The sequence below is a fragment of the Melanerpes formicivorus genome, unplaced genomic scaffold (assembly GCF_026170545.1).
Source record: "Melanerpes formicivorus ecotype bairdi unplaced genomic scaffold, bMelFor1.0.p_v2 SCAF_5, whole genome shotgun sequence".
NCBI lineage: Eukaryota > Metazoa > Chordata > Aves > Piciformes > Picidae > Melanerpes > Melanerpes formicivorus.
In genome coordinates this window covers 20,649,106-20,673,069 of record NW_027142357.1, presented here as the reverse complement: position 1 = coordinate 20,673,069, position 23,964 = coordinate 20,649,106, and the positions used below count along the sequence as shown (strand labels likewise).

The 23,964-nt window shown below is 37.2% G+C and overlaps 1 protein-coding gene across 17 annotated transcripts in view; it reads left to right on the top strand.

The window, feature by feature from the left end:
- MYO3B (myosin IIIB) overlaps positions 1–23,964 on the top strand; it is a 202,190-nt gene that overhangs the window by 136,087 nt on the left and 42,139 nt on the right. For 11 of the 17 annotated variants that reach the window (XM_068138617.1, XM_068138614.1, XM_068138619.1 and 8 more), the window contains 6 exons: positions 221–332; positions 1,236–1,398; positions 2,116–2,196; positions 11,460–11,580; positions 19,093–19,156; positions 20,011–20,158. In XM_068138617.1, coding sequence (XP_067994718.1) covers positions 221–332; positions 1,236–1,398; positions 2,116–2,196; positions 11,460–11,580; positions 19,093–19,156; positions 20,011–20,158 — 689 coding nt within the window. Of the gene's footprint in view, positions 1–220; positions 333–1,235; positions 1,399–2,115; positions 2,197–11,459; positions 11,581–19,092; positions 19,157–20,010; positions 20,159–20,455; positions 20,565–23,964 lie in introns of those variants that run through there. The other 6 variants (XM_068138620.1, XM_068138616.1, XM_068138627.1 and 3 more) reach the window with 3 other exon arrangements.

The window sequence follows — 23,964 nt, the reverse complement described above, 5'->3', positions numbered from 1 at the left end:
CTAGAACACAGCAGATTCTTCTCACCATTGTGGTACCACTTATTTTCTTTCATATATACTCAAATGTTCATGACACTTGTGTCATGATTTATGAAGAGAACTGAGTATAAAGGGGAATTTCACCTATGAGTTGTAAAGATGCTGTTCTGAGCTAGAGAAGAGCAGTGAGAGTACATATTGATTGTCAAGTCAATACTTTCTCTACCATTTGGTTTTGCAGGTATTACTACCTTGCATTCAAGGCGCACGAGACTCCCCTTGGCAGCAGAGAAAACTGTCTTGCCATTTTGGAGAAATCTAAACTAGACAACTGGATTCTTGGGAAAACCAAGGTAGAGGGTGCCAACATTTTCTCAAATATATACTTTTAGCAGAACATGTGTAATAGTAGCTTGAAAAGTAGTGCATGAATGAACAAGAGAGTAAAGAATTTGCTCCAGTTAGCCTCACAGGTTATGAAGGTGCCCTGCCAAGCCAGCTGAGTTAGTGCTGCAAGAGGAGGTGAGCTTTTGGGTGCCCCACAAAGCACATTCTGCACATGGCTGCCTCAGTGAGGACAGTACATCTATCAGTGCCTGCCGTAGTAGTGCCTCCCTGAAGATGCTCCTGCTTTTAATCATGGCATAACTGAAACTTCACACTCTGGCCCATCCTGTGAGCCTCATTAGTACATTATCTATTTGTGGAATTTCCAGTAAGATACTTCTGGCTCCATCAGGAGCCTTTGTTCATGGTTTAAAATGGAATGGATAACTTCCATTTATACAGTTACACAGTATCCTCAGTTGTTTACAGTGCACAAACTAAAAACAAGGAGAATTTTTCTGCTTAAGACCCAGAGAAAGTATATGTTGCCTTCTGAAGCAGAATGATGTTGGCCAATGTTATGTCTAAAATCAAATTCAACCCAAGACTTACCTTCCCACTGTCAAGAAAGGTTGTATTTCAGAATTATTCAAAATATCACCCTGGCCAATTTACTTTGTAAATGGGATTTATATGTGGTTTGTCTTGCAATGGGGTAATTACAATCAGTGGAATGATTAAATTCCATAAGGATACTGAGAGCAAGTATTTGATTCACAGGACTGCTATGATATCAGCAATCAGTACTTTACCAGTTATCTCAGCAATGATGCCGTAAAATAAGCTAACGGAAGACTAATGAAAAGGTAGAATATGAGAGCTTATTTATTGCCTGCATGTAATACTCTTTTGTTGTTGTTCTGTTTCAGGTTTTTCTGAAGTATTACCATATAGAGCAGTTAAATTTGTTCCTGCGAGAAGTTGTAGGGCGCGTGGTTGTCATGCAAGCCTATATCAAGGGATGGCTTGGAGCAAGGAGGTACAAGAAAGTAAAAGAGAAAAGAGAAAATAGTGCTGTTACCATACAGTCAGGTAAATGTTCACATTCCCTATTTCACTGAGTGTCTTTGCATTCCAAGCTGTTAAATTTCATATACATTATTTATTCCTCTGTAATAGTTTATTGTGAAATCAAAATAACCAGAGGTGCTTTTCTCTCCAGCTAATTGAGGCAAATATTACAGCTTTGCTTCTAAGCTGTCATTTTAGTATTGTATAATGTCTTTCTTTAAGTATTTTAGTACTTTGAATGTGATACCTGTGTACAAAATTAAAGCACTGTGAGGTGTGTCTATGCTAGTGTGCAGCACATAAATAAAATGCAGTAGCCTCCTCTGCCCACCATGTATACCAGTATACCAGATAATATATGTTGTGGAGTGGACCTGAGAGGCTAATTATCTTTAATTTAGCAGGTTTCCTTATATCAGATTTGGGGAGCTGTGAGGAGGAGAGTTCTTGTGCTGGCATGATCATATGCCTTTGCCTTTTGGGTCAGGACATCAGTGAGCACATGGTGACAATTAAAATTTGGAAGAGTGAAACAGTGTTTGAAGTTGTGGGTATGTGAATACTGCAGTCGTGAACCCAGAGTTCAGCATGTGGGTGGGTGGGGAAGAGATACTGGGCGTGGGGGCTGGAGCAGTTATGGCAGGAGGGATGAAAGTTTCAGCACATCTCTGACTCTGTAGACTCTGTAGCATTTCCTTAAATAAATGTAATTTCCAGCACATGGGCTTGTATTTTTAGCCTGGAGAGGATATGAAACTCGCAGGAAGTACAAGGAAATAAGGAACAGAAGAACTGATGCTGCTGTACGTATTCAAGCAGGTAATTAAAACATTATTTCAGTTGCCAGCACTTCTTTTGCTGAGGGTGATTTCGTGTGTCAGTGTTTATAGCTAAGAGAAATACATACGGACCAAACAAAAACTACCAAAAACATTACTTCTGATCGTTTGTTCTCCAGTGTCAAATGACATCAGTGACAGGTACCAGGCACTTTAGGCTTTTTGCAAGTACTTCTCTGGCAGCAAAACATCCTGATTAAAAGCTGTTCATTCTTTAAGATTCTTCTGAGCACAGTCAGTATGAAGCACTGCATTGATTTGACTGAAAATGTGGATGAGAGGCACTGGACATTCATTTCTCTGTCTTTGTGAGCCCTGATCCTGGCAGGTTGCCAGCTTTTTGTTTTGACTGCTTGCTGAGTTTGCCAGGTTTGGCCAATCTTTTGACTCTCTGCCAGACTCCTATGCAGCCATATCAATATGAATTTGAATAAACTTTAAAGAGATTATTGGAAGAACAGGCCCATAGGGCTATGTAGGTCTCTAGTAGAGAGCAGGGTACCATACGGCCCAGAAATCTAAGAACCAGTGCAGTGAACTCAATGGTGTCTTCAGATGCTGCCAATATGAAGCAGCTTCCATATGGTAAAGTGTAGTACACCTTCCACATCCAATCCCAGGCTGAAAAGACTGTTGCCGATCAAAAATAAGTTGTAGCAAATGTTTTTACGGGTAAACTAAGGTACCACCCTTATTCTGCCAGCTTTGTCACCTCTCTACTCTGTATCATATAGTCTAAAGTCAGTCTGAAAAAGATGTGTTTAAAATATCCTTTAACTTGGTTGTCAAGCCATTTCCAGTAAATTAATTTGTTTTTCTATTGTCTAAGTTTGCTATTCTGAAATGAAACATCACTGTGATTTTCAGCAGAAAACAGAATGCCAGTCTAGTTAAAGAATGGCACAGAGTATTATTAGGATGAAGTAAAAATTTATGGCTTTGCATGCATGTAGAATCATAAACTGTAGCTGTAGGGTTGAATGCAGAATATTCTACTAAATGGAGAACTGTTGTGTTCGTTTCTCACATTACAACAAGCACTGAAGGTCTGCATAAGAACTCTTTCCCCTTCTTTCTTTCCTTTGTGTTGTTATTTACTGTTGTTTTCACATGATAACACAGAGAGAGTAGCTCTTAAAAGTACCCTCAACTATTTTCTGGAGTATTTGCTACATTTCCACTTGGACTTACTTTTACCTGGATATCGGTTTGCTGACAGAGGACAGCCTTTTGCCATAAAAAGTGTAATGGTTGACCCATCACTGCCCCACTATTACCAGTTCCTTAAAGTGAGAGTTATCTCAGGTTCAGTAAGAAGCTGGTGCATAGCAATATCACCTGGAGATCATAGGGGACATTTTGCCTTAGAGTTTTTATCCTTAAGTGTGTAAGAGTTGATGGTCTTTACTAGCTCTGTAGAGAAAACAATTCACCTATTCTGCAGTTTGCACACGTGGAAGAGGTTCAGAGATGTGTTTCTTACTGCAGTCTCCTAGAGGACGTGCTGAACATGGCAGAGTAGAGAGGCACTGTTACTGTGTGCATACCCTTGAATTTGGACACTTCTGCGGAGCCCTCTGGACCTAATGCTGGAGGAATGCTATTAGCACCCTTCCCACCAGCACACGCACTGTCTTCCTGCATAAACCAGCCCTTGACAGTTTCAGTGCTCAGTCTGGGTGAATAAGCATTAGAACTATAGGGTGAAGAGTGACACAGTGCACCTTTGTATTCATTAGGCTGTCTGCTCCTCCTATCTTTGGTGCTGCATTCAAAGGAGTATAATAATAATAATCCACAACACATTTCTGTCTGCCATTGGAAACCTAGATCTGGGAGCCCTTGTTTGAAAATTCCTGTGCACATTTTCTCTTCTCTGTGTTTTAAATCAAAGCCCATGCTTGCTAATGGTGGCCATTTTCAAGATTTTAAAATACACTGACAGTCTTTCTGTCATTTACGTTACGCTGCCCAAGTGCCTAGTGACATGGAGACAAAAACAACTCCAAATCTCTCCCTTCCCTGAGTATCTTCTAATGTGAGTATGTAGCTCAAGGCAGTTTTTCAGTAAAATGGAGTATGATCACCTTTATATGTTTTTTTAAATGAGCCATTTCAGTCAGTGAGATCATTTGCATTTGTCACCCAGACATTAGCAAAACCATGTAATTAAAATATATGTACTTCCTCTGCTTTCCCTCCCTCCTCCCCCCACTCTCCACCCTACCTCAAGCAGGCCTTGAAATTTAGGAAGCATTTGGCTTACATGTTTCTACAGAACAGCGCATATTGAAATTTGTTTTCCTTTCATCTCTTTCCCAATAAAAGCAGCCGCTCGGCTTATCCCTTTAGCTTCCTCAGAACTTCCTTTCAGAATTCCCGATCTATTACAGCACATTCACATACCAGAAACAAGATGCCTTTTCATGCTGTCAACCTTTTTCATCTGAAATGTAAATTAATTCTTGCTGGTACGCTTTGACAGAGATCAAAGTAGGGGTATTAACCTTATTGGGCCTTCTCTTCATCAGAATCAGTTCCAAAGACTGCAAGGGTAGTGTTAGGAGGCCAGTCTTCACTGTTATCTATGGCCCTCCTCCAGGCAGTCCTCTGTCTACAAGTCAGCATTTCAAAGGCGCTGATTTCTTTTGTAAATGACCTTATCATTACTTTAAACTGTGTGAAAAATGATTTGCCTGAATAATTCTTGCAGGATTATCCTGCTCATTTTAATTGTGGGGGGACTTCATTCAGATTCCAGGATATTGTTTAAGTGGTTTTGACAGCAAGTGATCATAGCGTGATATAAAGGAGGAACACAGCTCCTGATTGGAAACCTCTTGACTTGTTCAGATTGTTCATTTCTTGCAAGTCAGTCTTTGAGGTAGGCTGCATTTGCATTTTAAAAATAAACAGATGCCTTTCAAATACATGAGCTGGTGGTCTGGAGATCTCTACGGGCCCAGCAGTTCACTACCCGTTGAAGAAACATTGGAAGAAAAAACAAACTTAAGAAAAAAGCAACCTTCACAATGTACATGAGGATACAATTCCTGAGTGTATTATATTACACACAAAAAAAAAGTCATTATTTCACATGGGGGAAAACACTCTTGCCAGGATGTAAAATAATTGTGAATTTAAATTAAGTGGGAAGAAAAAGCTACCCTACTTCAGCATATCTACATCACAGGTCCTCATAATACACAGATATTATTAGACTTATGGCTAAAATGGTAGAAATTATACACAAAGTATTTTCTACCTCTTCCAGTCACACTTTCCCAAACTGTGAGGGTTAGAAAATGCTAATTTTTAACTTAGAGAGGAATTGCAAAGAATGCTTTTGGGTAAAGTGTTTCAGCTAACAATACTTTACCCTTTTATTTCTTTGTAACTGGGATTTTATTGCTTTGATTTATGTCTACTTGAAAGGAAAAATATTTTGTTAAAATAAATAATATTTTTAAATTTTGTTGCCAGATTCACAGCTGGTTTAAATCAGTGTATATCCACTGAATCATCTGACTGAAATGTTGCTGCACTGATCAACCTCATATGCAAGCCTCATTTAACGTTTCTTTGTATTAGAATAATGAATTAATTAAAATTTAAAACAAGAGATAATACAATTATGAAAGTACATTTTCTAGCTGTGGTAGCATGTATTTCCATGCAGTGTGACTGTTGTCCTGAAAGACTTAAGGGAGGGTTTTAATCTGGTTATTTCATTTGTGAGCTAACATTGCCAAAATGCCAAATGAGTGGTGCATGCAGTTCACTTAGATCTGAGGTGACATCACTGAATTCATTTTAATTAGGCCCACTTTAGCCATCTGGAATATACTGTGCAGCTCTGGTCAGGACTGAGTTTAACTATGCTTCCAGAGGTGAAAGGCAAATGACTAATCCATTGAGCCACCATCTCCTCCTCCAACACGTGCTCACACACTCACCATATGTCACATTGTATTGGAAAATTCTGTATCAAGAACTCAAGATTTGGGCTTTTTGTTCTTGTCTTTTCTCTTTTTCTTTTCTTTTTTCTTTTCTTTTCTTTTCTCTTTTCTCTTTTCTTTTCTTTTCTTTTCTTTTCTTTTCTTTTCTTTTCTTTTCTTTTCTTTTCTTTTCTTTTCTTTTCTTTTCTTTTCTTTTCTTTTCTTTTCTTTTCTTTTCTTTTTTTTCTTTTCTTCTTTTCTTTTCTTTTCTTTTCTTTTCTTTTCTTTTCTTTTCTTTTCTTTTCTTTTCTTTTCTTTTCTTTTCTTTTCTTTTCTTTTCTTTTCTTTTCTTTTCTTTTCTTTTCTTTTCTTTTCCTTTCTCTTCTCTTCTCTTCTCTTCTCTTCTCTTCTCTTCTCTTCTCTTCTCTTCTCTTCTCTTCTCTTCTCTTCTCTTCTCTTCTCTTCTCTTCTCTTCTCTTCTTTTTTCTTTTCTTTTTTAAAATTGACATATTTTCAAAAGGAAACAAGCATGCTTTTTCTAAATATTTTTTAAAAATTTTTCTTTCTTTCCTTAACTTCTGACCATGAAATGCTGCTCACTATTTAGATATCTCTAACGTGCTTCTGGCAACATTTTCTCTGTTATGATAATAAAAACAGAGGACCTGAGAATAGCTGTAATTTGCTATTTTAATGTTGTCTTCAACAGAAGACAAAGAAGTATTTCTTGAAAACTCTGTATGTATCTATTTATATCACTATGTACATGTACTATGTACATGTGTGTACATGCATTTGGCTAATACTGTTGTATAGATCTAAGAATTACATGAGTAAAATGTTCCCAAAACTTGAAAGCACTTTATCTCTAAATTTTTTTTTTCCATTTTCCTGGAAATAACAACCACTATGTATCAGACCCAGTTTTACTCTTTTGTATCTTTAGTTTTCTTCCTTTTAACTACATTGTCAGTGTAAAAACCATTGAAGAGATGTATGTTTCCCTTAAAGGCTGCTGAACTGACTGACTGTATTACCTTGAATTCACATTCAGGATAAACCAGACTGGTTTGTATAGGTTGCACAACTTTGGTTAACTTCATTTTCCATCTCCTTGTGTTCTGTAGTATCTTAGGACATCTATTAATTCTTCACTTTTATTCTCTGTGTCTAGTAACCATTAGAAGCCTGATGGTCTTGTGCAGGGAACATGTTAAAAAGTCTGAGAAGGCCTTATCATGTTGAATTGTGAGGTCCTATATTCTATCCCCATCTTTGAGCTGAGCTGTCGATGTGAATATGTTTGCATTTCTGTTTGGTTTTCTCTCCTGTTTTTGAGGAGATCGTTCTTCCTGAAGTTCATAGCCTTGCTTTAAAATTGGGAAGAAGCAGAAGCATACATCATCCAATGATACATTGGAAAATCTATTCCTTTCTCTTCCTGATACTGACAAAAATTTTCACAGTCATCTTCTTTTGACCAGATCTCAATGTCAGAGACTTTATTGCATGGTAATTAAAAACCGTATGTCCAAGAGGAGATGTTCCTCAGTAGCACTAGTCCCAGTGGCAGCCTTGGTGCTTCCTAATAGTTGCTGCTTGTCGCTAGCGGGTCATCACTGTTCGCATGTGAAAACTCATTATTTGCTTTCTCATAATGCTTCTGCCAGAGAACTTGAGGCAAGAGTTGTTTTTTAACTTCTGTTGAACAGCATCACCCAATATTCTTCCAGAGTGAGAGGTGAAAGAAGTATTCATGGGACTTAGCAAAGGATGTGACTCTCTGGCCTTTTTACTGCTCATTAAGATTAATTTGACATGGATTGAAGAATAAGATTCATGGGCTCCAAATCCTGTCAGATGTTGTTAGTTAAGTGGTAGAATGCTCTTTTAACTAGGCAAATTAAGAAAATTCACAGCAAATCAACTTCTGATTATAAACTACCTTATCTTCTCTTCATCAAGCATGAGCTTTCATTTCTAAGTTGCTGCTTTATGCTATTTAAGGTGATATTACAGATAGAAAATGTATGATTAACATGATTCTTGTAACTGAGAATGAATCTTTCTGCTGTTTTAAAATACTACTTCATCTCCTTTCTTCATACCTCTCATGTAGACCTGTGATTGTTTTGCTTTGATCTTTCTACATTGTGCTTCATAATTTGCTCTGTAACTATATATTTCCTGTGGGAATCAGAGGGAAAATTCCTGGGGTTTTCCTATCTAGAATTGTGCAACATTGCGTCCAATGTATGCGCCTTGGTACTTCAAATAAAGGTTTTTAAGTGCAAGACATTTAATTTCAAACTCTGAGCTATATATTTTCTTAGTTTACTAGATGTTGGTGCTGATAAAAAAACTCACTTTGTGTGTGAATTAATCAGTACAAGAAGTGAAAATACACGTCCTAAATGATGGCACATAAAACATTTAACAGCAAGTTACTAACAGAAGTGCTAAAATTAAGTTCAGTTCCTATGTTGCTTTTCAGATCTGTCATGTTTGGCTTGGTGAAGATCAGGGTTAAAGATACTGTTACTGGAAAGTTTGGAATATAGACTGGATAAGGTGAAAATGAGGTGACAGCTGGTAATCATTCTTCTTCAATGATGCAGTGATTGTTCATGGAGCAGTAGCAACATGAGTCTGCTAATTTCACACTCTTTGAGCCAAGTGCTTAGTGTCAAAACCAGCACCAGTCAGTAATGCAAATTGCTGTGATGGAGCAGCTTCCCAGCCTCTCAGACTCCCCAGAAGAATTCTCTGCATATGCATTTCTTTTGAAACATTATAGATCCAGTTAATAAATGTTGAAAAGATGCAGTTCTACTAATGCTCAATGAAGCTTTTGAGAGAGAGAGAGGGGAGTTTGTTTATCCTGCTGCTTTAGTTATCCTATGAGTCAAAGGGAAAGGAGGAAAAATACAGCCATTTACCTGTCAAATTCAAGGTATTCTAGAAGAATGTTAGAAACAACCTTGCAGAAAGGTTAAGTTGAAGAGGAGTAGATGTTTAAAATAATTATGAAAACACAATACAAGCTAAAAATTGTGCTTATTAAATCAGATATAGCAGGTTTTATGTAGTTGTTGAGGAAAGGATCCAAACAGTTATTCTGACATTAGTAAGAGTCTCGGAGCGGGGCAGGGGGGAGTAAATAAAACCACAGTAGGTATCAGTATTGATTTTTATAGACATACGTACACACAAAGAACTACTAAAAGCTGAGAAATTACTGAGGATGAAACTGAAGTTCTATCTAATTTGTTTCAGTGCTTCTTTACAGTAGCAAATCATCTGACTGATACTTAGCATGTTTCAGCTGCAGAGAGGGGGCTGCTCACCAGCTGTCTCTGTTGCCATTATCAGAGTAGGCTCCTTGTTTGGTCAGTAGGGGATATTAAGCATTGGAAGCCTGATCACATGGGGCAAGCAAATGCTTGCTTCATCTCCATCAGACAGGCAGGTTTTTTTCTCATTTTTAAAGGCAGGAAGTTCTTCAGCCTCAGGGTACCTGAGCTCTGTTTTTGGTACATCACCTCAGCAGACTCAACTTCTGTCATGCCTTCAGTAAAGTGAATGATTATTTATTTTAGTAACATCTCATGAAAAGGCAGGTTTTGCATCTTGTTACCCTTGAAACCTCAGTAGCATTGAAATGCTTAGGTTGTTATGGTGACATTGCATACCACAGCTTGAACCGTTCAAATGGTTTGCCTTTCTTTGTATTGCTCAAGTAAGTGCAACACCATGTATTTTCTGGAGGTGGGTGGCTGAAAAAAACATTAACGCTCTGCAGCAGTTAAAATAGAGAAGGGATTACTTACAGCCCTTTCCTAAGGGAAAGCATAGATACTATCATGGTATCTCTGTTTTGTTTCCTCCACCATCTTTTCATTACACAAAAACTCTCATGAATGGGGAGCTAAATTTATAAGAGCAATTAAATGGAAGACAAAGGAAATCAATCCATTATCTCATAATTTGGTAGTAATTGAGGAACTGCAAATTCTGCAGAGTTGTTATTCTCTGTTGTGTAGGTAATGCCTACTAGTTTTGTAAAATTAGAGGCGTGAGATACAGGCAACACTTGTTAATCTTCTGATCAACTTCTCTGTTCTCGATTTATTCTATATTCTATATCTTTTCTACCTCCTGGTTTCCCTTTGTAATATGCAACATTATCTTGACCCTGCTCTTACGTGAGGTTACCCTAAACCCTGTGTCTATCCTACATCACACTGTGGTATTTTACCTTGAGGTAAATGGGAGGGCTCTTCACTTTCTCCTCTGGGTAATCAATCTACAGGCTGACTCTGCTTCTGCATGTTTAGTGTTCTTAAAAGCTTTTCCTGAACAGGGATTTTTTTTTTTCCCTTCAAAATCATATTTCCTGATCTTAGTTCTTTTTTTACATATTACTTCACTGCTTAAGTTGCATTCCTCCTAGACTAATGAACAGCTCCATTCCCTCACAACCTTCAGCCTTCTTATTCAGCAGCTGTTTGTTGTGCATTTCAGCACTGGCACTGATGATGTACTTAATTCCTTCACTGTTCAGCTCTTTCTCCCCTTTTATCAAAGTACTTCTGCTTTAAATAATGCTTGAAATAAACCCTACAAAATATAAACCTTAAAAATTTGGGGATTTAAGTGTACATCACAACACTTTTTTAGTATTTTAAGTGCAGGGGTTTGTGCTGGAACATTATTACTAACTGCTGACAGGTGTCAAGAATTCAAGCAAATTCATGTCAGATAAAGCTGCAGAAGTAATGTTACTTCATTTTGTATTTCTAGTGTTATTAATAATGATGATGATGGTTGCAGTTAATTGAAAAATAGGACAATATAGTATTAATTTTTTTAGTTTTAACTGAATATATCCGTCCCTGGCTCCTCAACCCCTTCCCCACAATAAAAGCAGCTAAAACGTCTGATTCTGTAAAATTCTGACTAGTTCAAATTGTGGAAGTTGTAATTAAAGACAGCGTTTTATGAGTGCTATGTATTTTAATACATTCTATGCTGGATTCCCATTTAAATTAGACATTTCTCATTTCAAGGCCTGTTTTCCTTGCCTAGGCTGTACCAAGTGGTCACTGTAACAGTGAATATAAATCCCTGGATAATTTCCAGCTGTTGTTAACATTGCAAACATTGAAGCCATTCCTGTAAGGTGCTAAGCGTTCTTTCTATCTGATGGTTCAGTAAAAGTTGAAGGCAGAGCCTGCAGAGCCAGGTACCAGTCTATGTTTTAGGCTCTGCAGTTTTTTCTTTGATTCATAATAATGTTTTTTAGCTTTCAGGGGATATATTGTTCGTAAAAACTGCTCAAGATTGAAAAACAGCACTGCCTCTGTAGCAAGTTCTCGGCTCGTGAACAGCTGCTCTGCTTCTAATTTTGGCTGCGAAGAGCACTGGTGAGTTGAATCCTTTGCTGTCTGTTACCTGCCTGAAGTCAATTTCCACACAGTGAGAACTGAAAGGAGCAGGAGTGTCATCATGGCACCCAGCTCTTAGGGAGTCTTCCACTTTATGAGCATGATCACCTCTAGTTTAGCCAGTCCCTCCACCAGCTTAGACATCTCAGTGTTTGCCCCCTTAGCAGAGTTAGGTGCTGTTTGCCCTAGGTTGCTGTCCTGATTCTGTGCACTTCTCAGAAATACACAGAAAACCTTAGACTGCAAACAGGATTGCATGTGCTCAGTATTTCAGAACTGAATCCAGTGTGTATTATTAAAGTCTTAAGAATAGGAAGTTACCCTTCTGTGCCTGTAAAGCTCCATGCAGACCACCTGGAGCTGTAAAAGGCAGATGGACAAGTCACTGACAGCCTAGGAATACTGTAAATTGTAGTAAAAGTGCCCTCCACTTTGTTGAGGAAGGGTATTTTAACTTTCATTACCAATGGAGTCACTCTAGACAAATGATCCCCTGACAGGGATCAAGGATCCCCTCTTTAGCTGTTGTCAAGTCTGTCTCCCCAGCAGTGTTCTAGGAGAGGTGGTTGCATTTGCTGGGTTAATCCCTTTGATTAGCAAGTTTCAGTGACTAAGAGGCGATCTCTCCTGTTGTGGCTTGGGCATGAGGACGTCTCAGTGATTCCTCCAGTTCTTATCGATTTTGTATGCTTCCTACATAGCATATAAATGCAGGTTCTGTTGCATCTGTCAAGAATTCACTGAAGAAATCAGTGACTTGTTTGACTGTAACTAGATGCTATTATTCTATTAAGAAGGTGGGTTTTTTAAGTGACTGTTAACTTCTCCAAAATGGTATTTCTTTGTGTACGCTTATAATATTCAGTTATGTTTACTTTCATGATAACTTCCATTGATAACTATGTCTGCTACATGCTCTGGTACATTATTATAGAATTTTGTTCAGGTATTACCATTCTTCTAGGTTAATAGAGCTCCACGATCTCTTCCTTGCAGTATTCTGTTTTCAGCAAGAAAAGGGATTAGGCCATTAGACAAGGACTAATAAATAAATAAATAGATTTTGTAATGATTCTCAGGGCAAAGAATGAGCCCACTGCAATTTACCATGATGGCTTTGTCTTTGGGTTGCCTCACTGCTCACTGGGGCAATGAGTTTCCTAATTTATGATTCCTTTCATGTGCATGCAACTCCTTCTGTCTTTTCAATACCTAGGGTCTGTGTATCTTGTGATCTCTTTAAAACTATTGATGAGCACATGGTCATTTGTTCTCCAGTACTCATTGGTGATTAAAAGCAAATAATCACTGTATTACCAGTTTTCTTTGGTATCCCAAACTATAATTATTTACAATGGAAATAGTTTTTTCTTTTTAATGATCTAGAGCTTTCACTTGGATTTGCTTGGACACACAGTGCCTCTTTAAACTTTTTCCTTCATCTGTTTTATGTGTAGTTAGCCAGGAATGATTTTCTTCCCTTTTCCCATTAGACAATTTCTGAAATTCTTTGTTGCTCGCCAAACAAATGATTTTTTCTGGATTAGGCACAGCTTTCTCAATGGTACATCCCTTGAGACTCAAGAAAAATTTATGACTCAATAATTGTTGAGGTGAGTTTGGGTTCTATGAAACACAAATATACAGACCTTTAAAGATATTGCTTAGCCACCAAGCCTACATAGAAATAAATGTCTAAATGCGTTTAGATACCTGGCTTGAAGGTACTCATCTGGAATACATTGGTCATTCAGGTCTTGTACCCAGTACTGATAGCTATGAGAAATCAGACATAAATAAAATCATACCGTCTTTTGCCTGGAGTTGCTGAACTGCCATTACTGCAGTTTTCAAGTTTAACCTCAACAAGTATTGCAGATTATTTGCCTAATCCTATGAATTTTTCAGCAATGTCCTCAGGTTCCAGTGATTTCAGTGAGACTCGAAAATGTTCAGCATTTCACAGGTGATGTTCAGAATTTTAGGACTAAATCTGATAACTTCCCATATATCATATTTCACTTCTACATGTAAGATTTTACCATGCCGTTGTGTTTTAAGCATATGGCTGTTCAGTCATACAGGAAACTGGTAGGAAACAGGAAAGCTGCTGAGTAATAGTGCAGATGTTTAACACAGTAGCTGGTAATCTGTCCCTAGGGAAGACAGCCTCTCTGTGGCTTCACATGCTGTGAAAATAAAAAATAGAATCATAAAATATGGTTTTCTCTTAATGTGATTTATTTTTAATTTTTTCTTAATTTCTTTTAATTTATTTTATTTCTGTTTCATTTTTTCTAAATGGTAGTTCTGGTAAATGAAAAATGAGCTTAAAAGTACTCGGGATCAAAAGGCAAAATCATACACTGCTCTGTTGTATGCACAGGAATATAGCTATAGATTTAAATGTACAACCACCTGCTGCTTTCTCAGATTTGTTATTAAAAAAAAAAGAAGTTACAGTATTCTAATAATATAACTGAGTGCTTCATATATATATAAGTAATGAATTCCAAAGCATTCAGGAGAGATGGGCACTTAAAAAAAAAAATATATTAAATTCCTTCGAGGAAATTGAATCTCTACACCTAGTTCACACTTTCCAGTCAATGAATGCAGGACATAAGCAAACTCAAGCTAATAAATGACATAAGATGCTAATTAAATGCACCCATAGTTCATTTAACATTGCATGTTAAGTGTTTCCTGTATTTATATGCTTGACTTGAAAACTAGCGTTAACTGCGTTCAAATACAGAAGTCTTTCCTGTATGAAACTGATTTCATAAGTAACTAAAGATACATTGAGAATTGGCCAATATCTCTGATAGGAATAGAAGCAGGTGTAGGGAAAAAATGTAAATGTTAGTGGGAAAGCGAGTAGCTTTGTCTCATTGGGGAAAAAAAAAAATCCATTCAGTTCTACAGAGCTGTGGAGTTGCCTATGACTCTTTCTACCAAAAAAGGGTCCTGGGATTAATGGTACACCTGGGAGACTGACACTAAGTTTGAATTCCTCCCTCAAAGGGAATAAAGTGTATGCAATACTTGCCAAGTCTTTTCTTAAGAAGGACTTTTGAAGAGCTAAACATGGTCAAGACTAAATTCAAATGAGGCAAGTGAAAAACTTTCAGATCCTGGTTTACAGCCCTGCTGAATAGCATATTTACCCTTCTGTGGAGACCGGACTAGGCAGCAGAGAAGGGAGAAGTCTGACAGGGTCTCTTCTCTGAGGAGGCCAGCACAGACAACAGCCTTGCCTCATTTTTGCCTCCATTTTACAAATGGTCACCACATGAAAAAGATGCTGCATTTTGCAAAGGCATAGCTACAATTCCAAGTTAACATTAGAGATCTCTTGAGCTAATTAGGAATAATCTGCGGAGAAGGGAGACGTGATTTTCTAAAATGTCCTGTGATTTTTAACTTACTACATTAACAGATCTCTAGTGGATATGTTTTTAATAAATGTTCTTGTTCTTCGCAGGATAATCTACACTTAGTGACTAACATCCTTAATCTATGCTGTGTTGCTCCTTTTCTTGTTCAGACAGAACTGTCATCCTCAAATATCTTTAAATCCCTTTAGAATCTTGTCAAAGAATCTGTAATCTGCATGTTTCACCACCTTTTTATACATTTCCTTCCCAAATCAAATTTGTATTAAATAATATTGATCCAGTAGTTACTGTGGAAAATAATTCCTGAATTGTTCTTTTCATTTCCTTCAGCCCACTGAACTGTAGCCAACCTACTGCTTAATAACACAATGTAAATAAACAATATAAGTTAGCCATATATATATATGATCAGTGGTCTTACATTATTTAATACAGCAGAAAGCCTTGCTTCCACATAGTGACTTTGTTACACGTTGGTTATGTATGTAACTATAACTGTGTCAGTGAGTATCCTGGTGATTCCTGGTGAAGCTCTGTATGTGAAGGACACATATTAGAAGATAACTGACACCAACAGTAATTTATACTCTTGAGTTGAATTCATTGTGATTTTTCTCTTTACATCTTTCTCTTTTTAGCTAGTTGCTATCATGCTCACTCTTTAGACAGCATAGGTTCTCAGAAACCATTTGTTTTAGTATAATTCATGACATCTGAGTGCTGTGTCCAGTTCTGGGCCTCTCAGTTTAGGAAAGATGTTGACTTGCTGGAACGTGTCCAGGGAAGGGCAACAAAGCTGGTGAGGGGTTTGGAGCACAAGCCCTATGAGAGAGGCTGAGGGAGCTGGGGTTGCTTAGCCTGGAGAAGGGAAGGTTCAGAGGAGACCTTATTGCTCTCTACAACTACCTGAAGGGAGATTGTAGCCAGGTGGGGGTTGGTCTCTTCTCCCAGGCAACCAGCATCAGAACAAGATGACACCGTGTCAAGCTTCACCAGGGGAGGTTTAGGCTGGATGTTAGGAAGAAGTTCTTCACAGAAGGAGTGATCGGCCATTGGAATGTGCTGCCCAGGGAGGTGGTGGAGTCAGCATTGCTGCATCAGTGTAGGCAATTAAGTATAAAAATTGTTCTAGAGAAATTCTTCTTGGGTCAGCTTTACTTGCATCAGCATTACTAATGTGCCTGAAAAAATGTATGAAGTTTATTTCTGAATGTGTATTTACCTTCATGGAGACTGGTGAGTTAGCACATAAACAAAATAGCCTGTGTGTCACTGGGAGTAGAGAATAAATATTATTTCATAGTTTCATAGTTTCATTCAGGGTTGGAAGGGACCACAAGGATCATCTAGTTCCAACCCCCCTGCCACGGGCAGGGACACCCCACACTAGATCAGGCTGGCCAGAGCCTCATCCAGCCTGCTCTTAAACACCCCCAGGGACGGGGCCTCGACCACCTCCCTGGACAACGCATTCCAGGGTTTCACCACTCATGGTGAAGAACCTCCTCCTCACATCTAGCCTGAATCTCCCCACCTCCAGTTTCAGTCATACTAGCACAGATCATTTCCAAAATTGGCTTAATATTAATTAATCTGTTCATATGTAACCTCTTCTGTCTTCTGGTATGCTTTCTTTTATCTGCAACTTGCCTTTCACTAAAGTAAATTTCACTCACTCAGTCAATAACAAAACCTTCCTTAGATAATTTTGATAAAAAAGAAAAGAAAAAAGTCACTATGGTAGTGTGTTTCTTTTCTTCATGGATAGCTGCATGAAGTGGTCCCATCTCTACACTTTAAACTTTTTTGGTTTTTTTTTCCCCAGAACCTTCAGAAGGCAAGTTGTTGAGCTTTACCTTTATGCTTTAAACTTTTGGACAGTGTTCTAGCCTTGGCAAAATTAATGTGCTGTGAAAACCATACTTAATTCCTAATATTGTTTTAAATCAAAGGTAGAGATTAGATTAACCTGCAGATTTATATCCAGATCCAAACCACTCCAAAATCAGAATATTTAAAGGTAGACGATGATTCAGTCCAGTTTGGCACTGTAGGTTGTCTGTGACATACTTATCCAACAGCAGATAATGATTTTTAAATTCACCACAGTGATATTTGAGGATTATTCATTATTTTTTGCTCATATTTGGTTTATTTTCTGCAGTACTGGGGTTGGGGGAATGAATAAATGCTTGTGTAATTTTAGGGAGAAGTGACAAATTAACTAATCCCATTAAATAAAAGGTTATATAAATAATATATGTACCAGATAAATAATAATAATTAACTTTTCAGGTAACATGATACATGCACAAGTGCAATGTCAAATACAGATCTGGATATATTTTATACTTTCCTGTACAAGAATTGTGCCATTACAAAATGAGAATGCATTTTTTAAATAGATTTCTCCTTTTCTTCCAAAGAAAACACCGTTTTAAATTACAGTTTAGGCAGATTCATAGATTTCCAGTTGTTCTCCTTCTCTTTCTCAGGATCAAAGAATAAAGGAGAATTAAAATTCCTCAAACTTGACAAGCAAATCCAAATTTGATTCACAAAATTGCAACATTACAGAAAAGTTGAATGTTTACCATGTTCATGAAGGCTTCATTTTCTTCCCACACTCTGAAGTGGTATATATCTTTAAACCAAATTCTGGGACTGAAACTTAGGTGTTTTCATCTGTCTGTAGAAATATAATTGTCCTTGTATTTTCAGAAAGGTTGTGAGGGGGCTGGAAAGTAACAAAGCCAGTGGCTGAGGCATATTTCGACAATCAAAATCTTGCTTTTAATCTCAGTTTTTCAGATCATGAACTTATCAAATAATATTAAATCATAGAAACATAGATTTGTTAGGGTTGGAAGGGACCTCAAGGATAACCTAGTTCCAACCCCCCTGCCATGAGCAGGAACCCCTCACACTACATTAAATTGCTCAGAGCCACATCCAGCCTGGCCTTAAAAGCCTCCAGGGATGGGGCTTCTACCACCTCCCTGGGCAACCTGTTCCTGTGTCTCACCACCCTCATGGTGAATTTCTTCCTAACATCCAATCTGAATCTACACATTTCTATTTTCCCTCCATTCCTCCTAGCCCTATCACTACCTGACATCCTAAAATGTCCCTTGCCAGCTTTCTTTAGGCCCCCTTAAGATACTGGAAGGCCACAATAAGGTCTCCTCAGAGCCTTCTGTTCTCCAGCCTGAATAACCCCAACTTTCTCAGTCTGTCTCCATAGGAGAGGTGCTCCAGCCCTCTAATCATCCTCATGGTCCTTCTCTGGACACGTTCCAGCATGTCCATATCCTTCTTGTAATAGGAGCTCCAGAACTATGAACCTCAGGTTTATATTCATCAAATTAAATTGGTAGCATGTTTTTTGTTGTTGTTTTACATAATTAAAAATTCTGGAGTAAGTTATGTCTGGGTGGACTTTGCTGTTGAAGAGATCCATTGACTTCAAAGGCCTGTCAACAGGAATTGGGGCCTGCAGAAAGGTTTTTGTGGTACTTTAATTAGCATTAATGAGAGCAGGACTTGGCTTTTAATGTTTTTATGGTGACATAATTGTAACAGATATAGACAATAAATCTAAGAACTCTTACTCCTTGCTCTGTGCTTAACCCAAATGGCTTTAGGAGAACACAAAGCCATGCATTTCACTTCTGCCTCATCTGTCAAATTTTGAGGGTCTAAGTTTGAATTCTATGAAAACAGATTTTCATAGCACTGATGGGAAAAAAAAAGGTTTCATGTAAAATTCTGTCAAAATAATTTGAATACATGACTTCAATTTCATAGAATTCTCATAAACTCATTTTACACATATGGATGTATCCACAAATGTTTAATGGTGAATTCATTGCTCATAGTCTGTTACTGTGCTTAATAACATGCACTTCCTTTTCAGAGGAAATGGAACTCATCTGTATTTTCTTTGAATTCATTGTATGTGCATATTTAGAAACAGAGGGAGGAGGGAAAAGGGAAAATAAACCAAAAGAAATCTATGTCAGTAAACCTTTTCTGAGAATGAAGAAACTACAATGTTTAAATGACATATTTTATTTTTCTTTGCTTTTAGGCAGCAAACTAGTAACCAGTCTTCTCCTGCAGTGCCCGATTTTCTTGACAAACAAACAAAAAAGGTACCACTAAGATTATATTCCAAAATAACATCACATCATAACTTCAAATTCCTGAGTCCACAGTTCTGTTATGTGTTCGTGGCTGCTTGGCATAGCCATCTGAACATGAAACCCTTGCTGATGTTTTGAAGTCTTTGAGACAAAAGCCTGCTTGCTAAGAACTTTAGTTCTGTAGAAAGACAGGGAGGTACAGTGAATAAGAGAATCAAAAGGCTGGAAATTTGCTGCTGAGAATAAATGCTAGCTGCTCCCTGAGGTGATTTGTCTGTGCACTTCACTTTCTACAGATGTTAGAGACTCTTTTTTAGTAAGGACCTGAGGTTCTTTGGTAACACTTTGATATCCTGCTCGAATTCAATATGTGAAATGGAGGAGTCGCTCTGTGACTTGGAGCACAGCATAGTCTTTGAAGTCTGATCCAATTTTTGCTGCTTACCATTTGATGTTGAAAGGATGAAATGGAGAAAATGTACAGTTTTTGCCAGTAACTCTGCTGAGCATATGTAAGATTAAAAAAACAAAATCCCTTGGATGATGTACTTAGAAATGTTAAGCAGATTAATACCTTCCTATAGCTTTTTTCTAAAGATACAAACTAACTATGAGAGGAAATCAGCATACAGTGCATGCTATAATTTAACTGTATGAGGACATAGGATAAATAAGTTAAATGGAAAAAGTAAACAAATGTTTGTGACATGGGTGCTAAGTCGGTGTTGCTGAAAGCCACAAGATTCTTGTGTAACTTAAAAATAAGAAGTTGCGCTCTCAGATCACAGCTCTCAAGTTATTGTGGCAGAATGGTCTCAATACATTTCTTATGTGCCTAAACCTTTATTTCTTTATTCCTGAAGGATTTCGATGAGATTTCTGTTTCCCCTTTTATTCGAAAACATTCATTTGAAATGAGTGATTCACAATCAATTATCAAATCCCAGTCAACTGCAGACTATCAGTTGTCAAGTCCCTTGAGAGCCCATAGAAAAGGAGGTAAGAAATATAGTAAGTAGCAGAGATCTTTCATTTACTATTTATAAGCTATGTTGTCAGCTTGTAATTTGTTTTATATATTGATGAGATCTTTTAACAATCCCTTGGAAGGCAGGAAACATAAAAGAACTATCTTCAACACATTTTCAACTTGGAAATATTAAAAAGCTCTTCAAGTACCTGAATTGTAGAGGTGTAAAGATTTTTAAAATAATGTTTTCTGCTAAAAATATGGTTAATAATCTCAAAATACCCTTTTAATGAAATCAAACTGACTTTCAAGAGCTTCAGCTTTTCTTTGTGTCCTAGCCTCAGAACTGGAAGGCAGTAATGAAATCTCTCATGTTTGTGGAATGAAGAACAACTTGTTTGTTCACATAAAGATTCAGTCAGCAACACAGGAAAGTCTGCAGTAATTGTAGAAAATATACAATGTAAGGTTTTATTTTTCTCGTGGTCAATAGCAGTTTAAAAACGTCATGAAAAGCATTATGACATTTGTGGAGTTTTAACTGACTTATCTTTGAATATTCCAGGAAATCATTACCTGTCAGAATGTGTTCCTCTGATACTGTAGTCATTGTGTCCTTGCAAATCTGTGAATAGAATACCTTCAACAGTATAAGAGGAAGTAGGTTGATCATGTGGTATCTGTAACTAGAACCAAAATATATGATAATACCTTAATTTCCAGGTTATTACTGAAAACTATTTGTTTATAATTTTGTAGCATACATTTAATTTACTGTTTATATTTTTAATGGAACACAAATATCTATCTGCATAATTGAGCATTGATAAAAACAAGTTTTGTTTTTAAAGTACGAAGTTCAGATAAAGAATTTACAATGTAAAAGTAAGACAATAGGTATTTATAGAGAGATCCTTCTGTTACAGGAAATAATGTAAATTCAATATTTTTAGTCTTCTACACAACTTAATATGCTTTCCATGCTAAAAGCAGGATAGTATGTAAACACAGCAGGTTGAGAAATCCATTATTCTCTCTTCATGCATTTCTGTCCATATGGTTTTGAATCTATAGTGTGGGACTGCAGGGGATGTGTGCATTACTATTTTAAATTATTACATGTTAAACAATAAACCTGTCAAACAGAAATACATTCATTACAACAAATCCTCTTGAGGAAAGCAGTCAGAGGCCAATTCTGTCATCCTTACTCTGACTGGATATAGTATGTTACCCTGCAACTAGTCTCCTTGAAATCAAAGACGTTGTATCTGAGGTAAAGCAATTAGAGAGTAAAAGTGGCAGAATTACACTCTTTGCAAGCATGTGATTCAGAGAGCCATTACCCAGTAATTTTGAGAGACTTAAAAAAAATGTGAAGTGGTAAAAGAATATAATTTGAGTAAGACATAAATGCAGCTCTGATCAGAACTATTTAAGAAATAAATATGTATATGTAAATGAATAAGCATGCAAATACAGAGACGTAAGGAATTTACTAGTTAAGCATGAAGATATTCATACAGATGATCATATGAATCACACTTCAATGAATAACTGCTAAGGAAGTAAACCTGCCAAAGAATAACTTCTTTGTGTGTTTTTAAAAGCGCAGCCTGAATTCAGAAATTCAGATGCTTTCACACACTGTATTCAGCCTTATTGTGTGAAGTACACCTTTAAGAAGAGAATATTCTATTTTATTCTATTATATTCAAGTTGGTAATGTGTTAAGTTATTGCTTGATGGGGACAAAGACTTCTCCCCTCCTCAGATGGTGCTGTGGACAGGTTTTAGTGAGGGCATTTTGGACATGAGAGACATTATTCCCAAAAAGTTACTCTGTGGTTGTCATCACGTAGAGGATTCATTATCTTAAACAGGAAATTTAAAATAATTATGATTTCATGAGTCTTTAGAATTTAACTCCACTTTTGAAGAAGTGATCTAACCTTAATTGTCAGGACCATATTCCTGTTAAAACACCCAAGCCACAGAGAATATACTTAAATGATGAAAGGTTGATCTTTGCTTCAAAATAGAGTTTTTGTGGAGTCAGACTTTGTTATTGAAAATATTCTGTTATCTCAGTCCTAAAGTACAGTCTTGATTTGATGTCTTGTATTTGCACGTGAAAGGTGCTTAACTACAGTGAACCATAGTACTCTAGTAAGTGGTAGTTCAGCTTCGTAGGATAATTTTGACTCTCATTCAATTCTGTTTGTACATTGTTTTAAAGAAGGTAACAACCGTGGCAAAGCAATAACCATTAGTAGTTTGGAAATTAGAGCACTTCTTATTCTTTGATTCAAAGAAAGTCAATATCGTAGCTTGACTGTAATAGATGTTATGGTAATGAACATGCAGTATGCCACACAAGATACAGTATCAAGGCCTGGATGTCTTGTAACCAAAGATGTTACTTCACTTTCTGCCAGAGAGATGAATCCAAGGCATTCAGGTATCTTTCTCTGTAACTCTGCTTCCAGTTTGGTTCCATTGTATCAAACCCTCCTTTCTAAATTAAAAACAAAACTATTGCTACATAGTATAGTGTAAAATGCTGTGTGGACTTTCAACTGGTTATCATTAGCAGATGGGATGATGCACATGAATGTTATTAATTTCAGAATCCTGTCATTCAGCATTTAAGTGAAAAGGTTTGTAATCTATTTAGAGTTATTTTTGTTTGTTTAGTCAGGAGTTAAATTTCATTAGCCCCTCACTGAAATTAATTTTAAATTTTATAATTTAAATAATGTAAAATGTGACTGTAGTCAGTAGAATTGCATCAATGAGCAGAACTGGGTTTCTTGGTCATAAAAAAAAAATACATGAAAAATTGCCTACATGTCTGGGCTTTAGGGATTTGGGGGCAGAGGATTTGGGTTTGAGGATTTTTGAATGGGTCAGATTTGATTTGGTCATTCTTGTGCAAATAAAATGCAAATCAAATAGCATCTGAATGTTGCAGGAAACACTGAAAAAGCAAAGTTATTTTTACATAGTGTGATCTGATTATACTGATAATGCTGTAGCTGTGTGTGAGGCCTGTGAGATCTCAATAGTATTCTCCTACAATACACTACACTAGAGCAGAGGAATTACTCTTAGCTGTGTTGCAGTTGGAGCCTCAGGCAGAGGAGTTGCTGATGTGTAGTGTTGTATAATGAACTTCCATCGAAAGGATCCTTCTGCAGTGATGCTCTGGCTTTTGAGCCAAAATTCCACTAGGCATGAGCAGGAGAAAAAGTAGCTTCTTTTTTTTACCTTAAGAGTATCACCAGGTTACTGACTTCCTCACACCTGCTATAAATGCTGGGCTTTGGGCTTAGTAAACAGAAATCATAGAATCAAGAAGGTTGGAAAAGACCTCAGAGATCATCCAAGTCCAACCTATTACCTAATACCTAACACCTCATGACTAACTAAACCATGGCTTTAAGTGCCATGTTCAATCCTTTTTTGAAAGCCTCCAGGGACAGTGACTCTACCACATGCCTAGGCAGCCCATTCCAATGGCCAATAACTCTTTCTCTGAAGAACTTTCTCCTCACCTCGAGCCTAAACTTCCCCTGGTGCAGCTTGAGACTGTGTCCTCTTGTTCTGGTGCTGGTTGCCTGGGAGTTTTGAAATCATTCAGATGTCTAAGTAGAAACCATAGGAAGGAGAAGATAACTTTTAGGATGTATCTTGAGAAAATAAGCTCAAAATAAAACAATGTCTCGAAACAGTAATTATTGTTTCTATCATTATAAGAAAGGATAATCACCTTTCCAGAGTTGTGAGGCTGCATGATGGATTTTGTTGGTACAAGTATTACTGTGCATTGCACTGCATGTGGTGG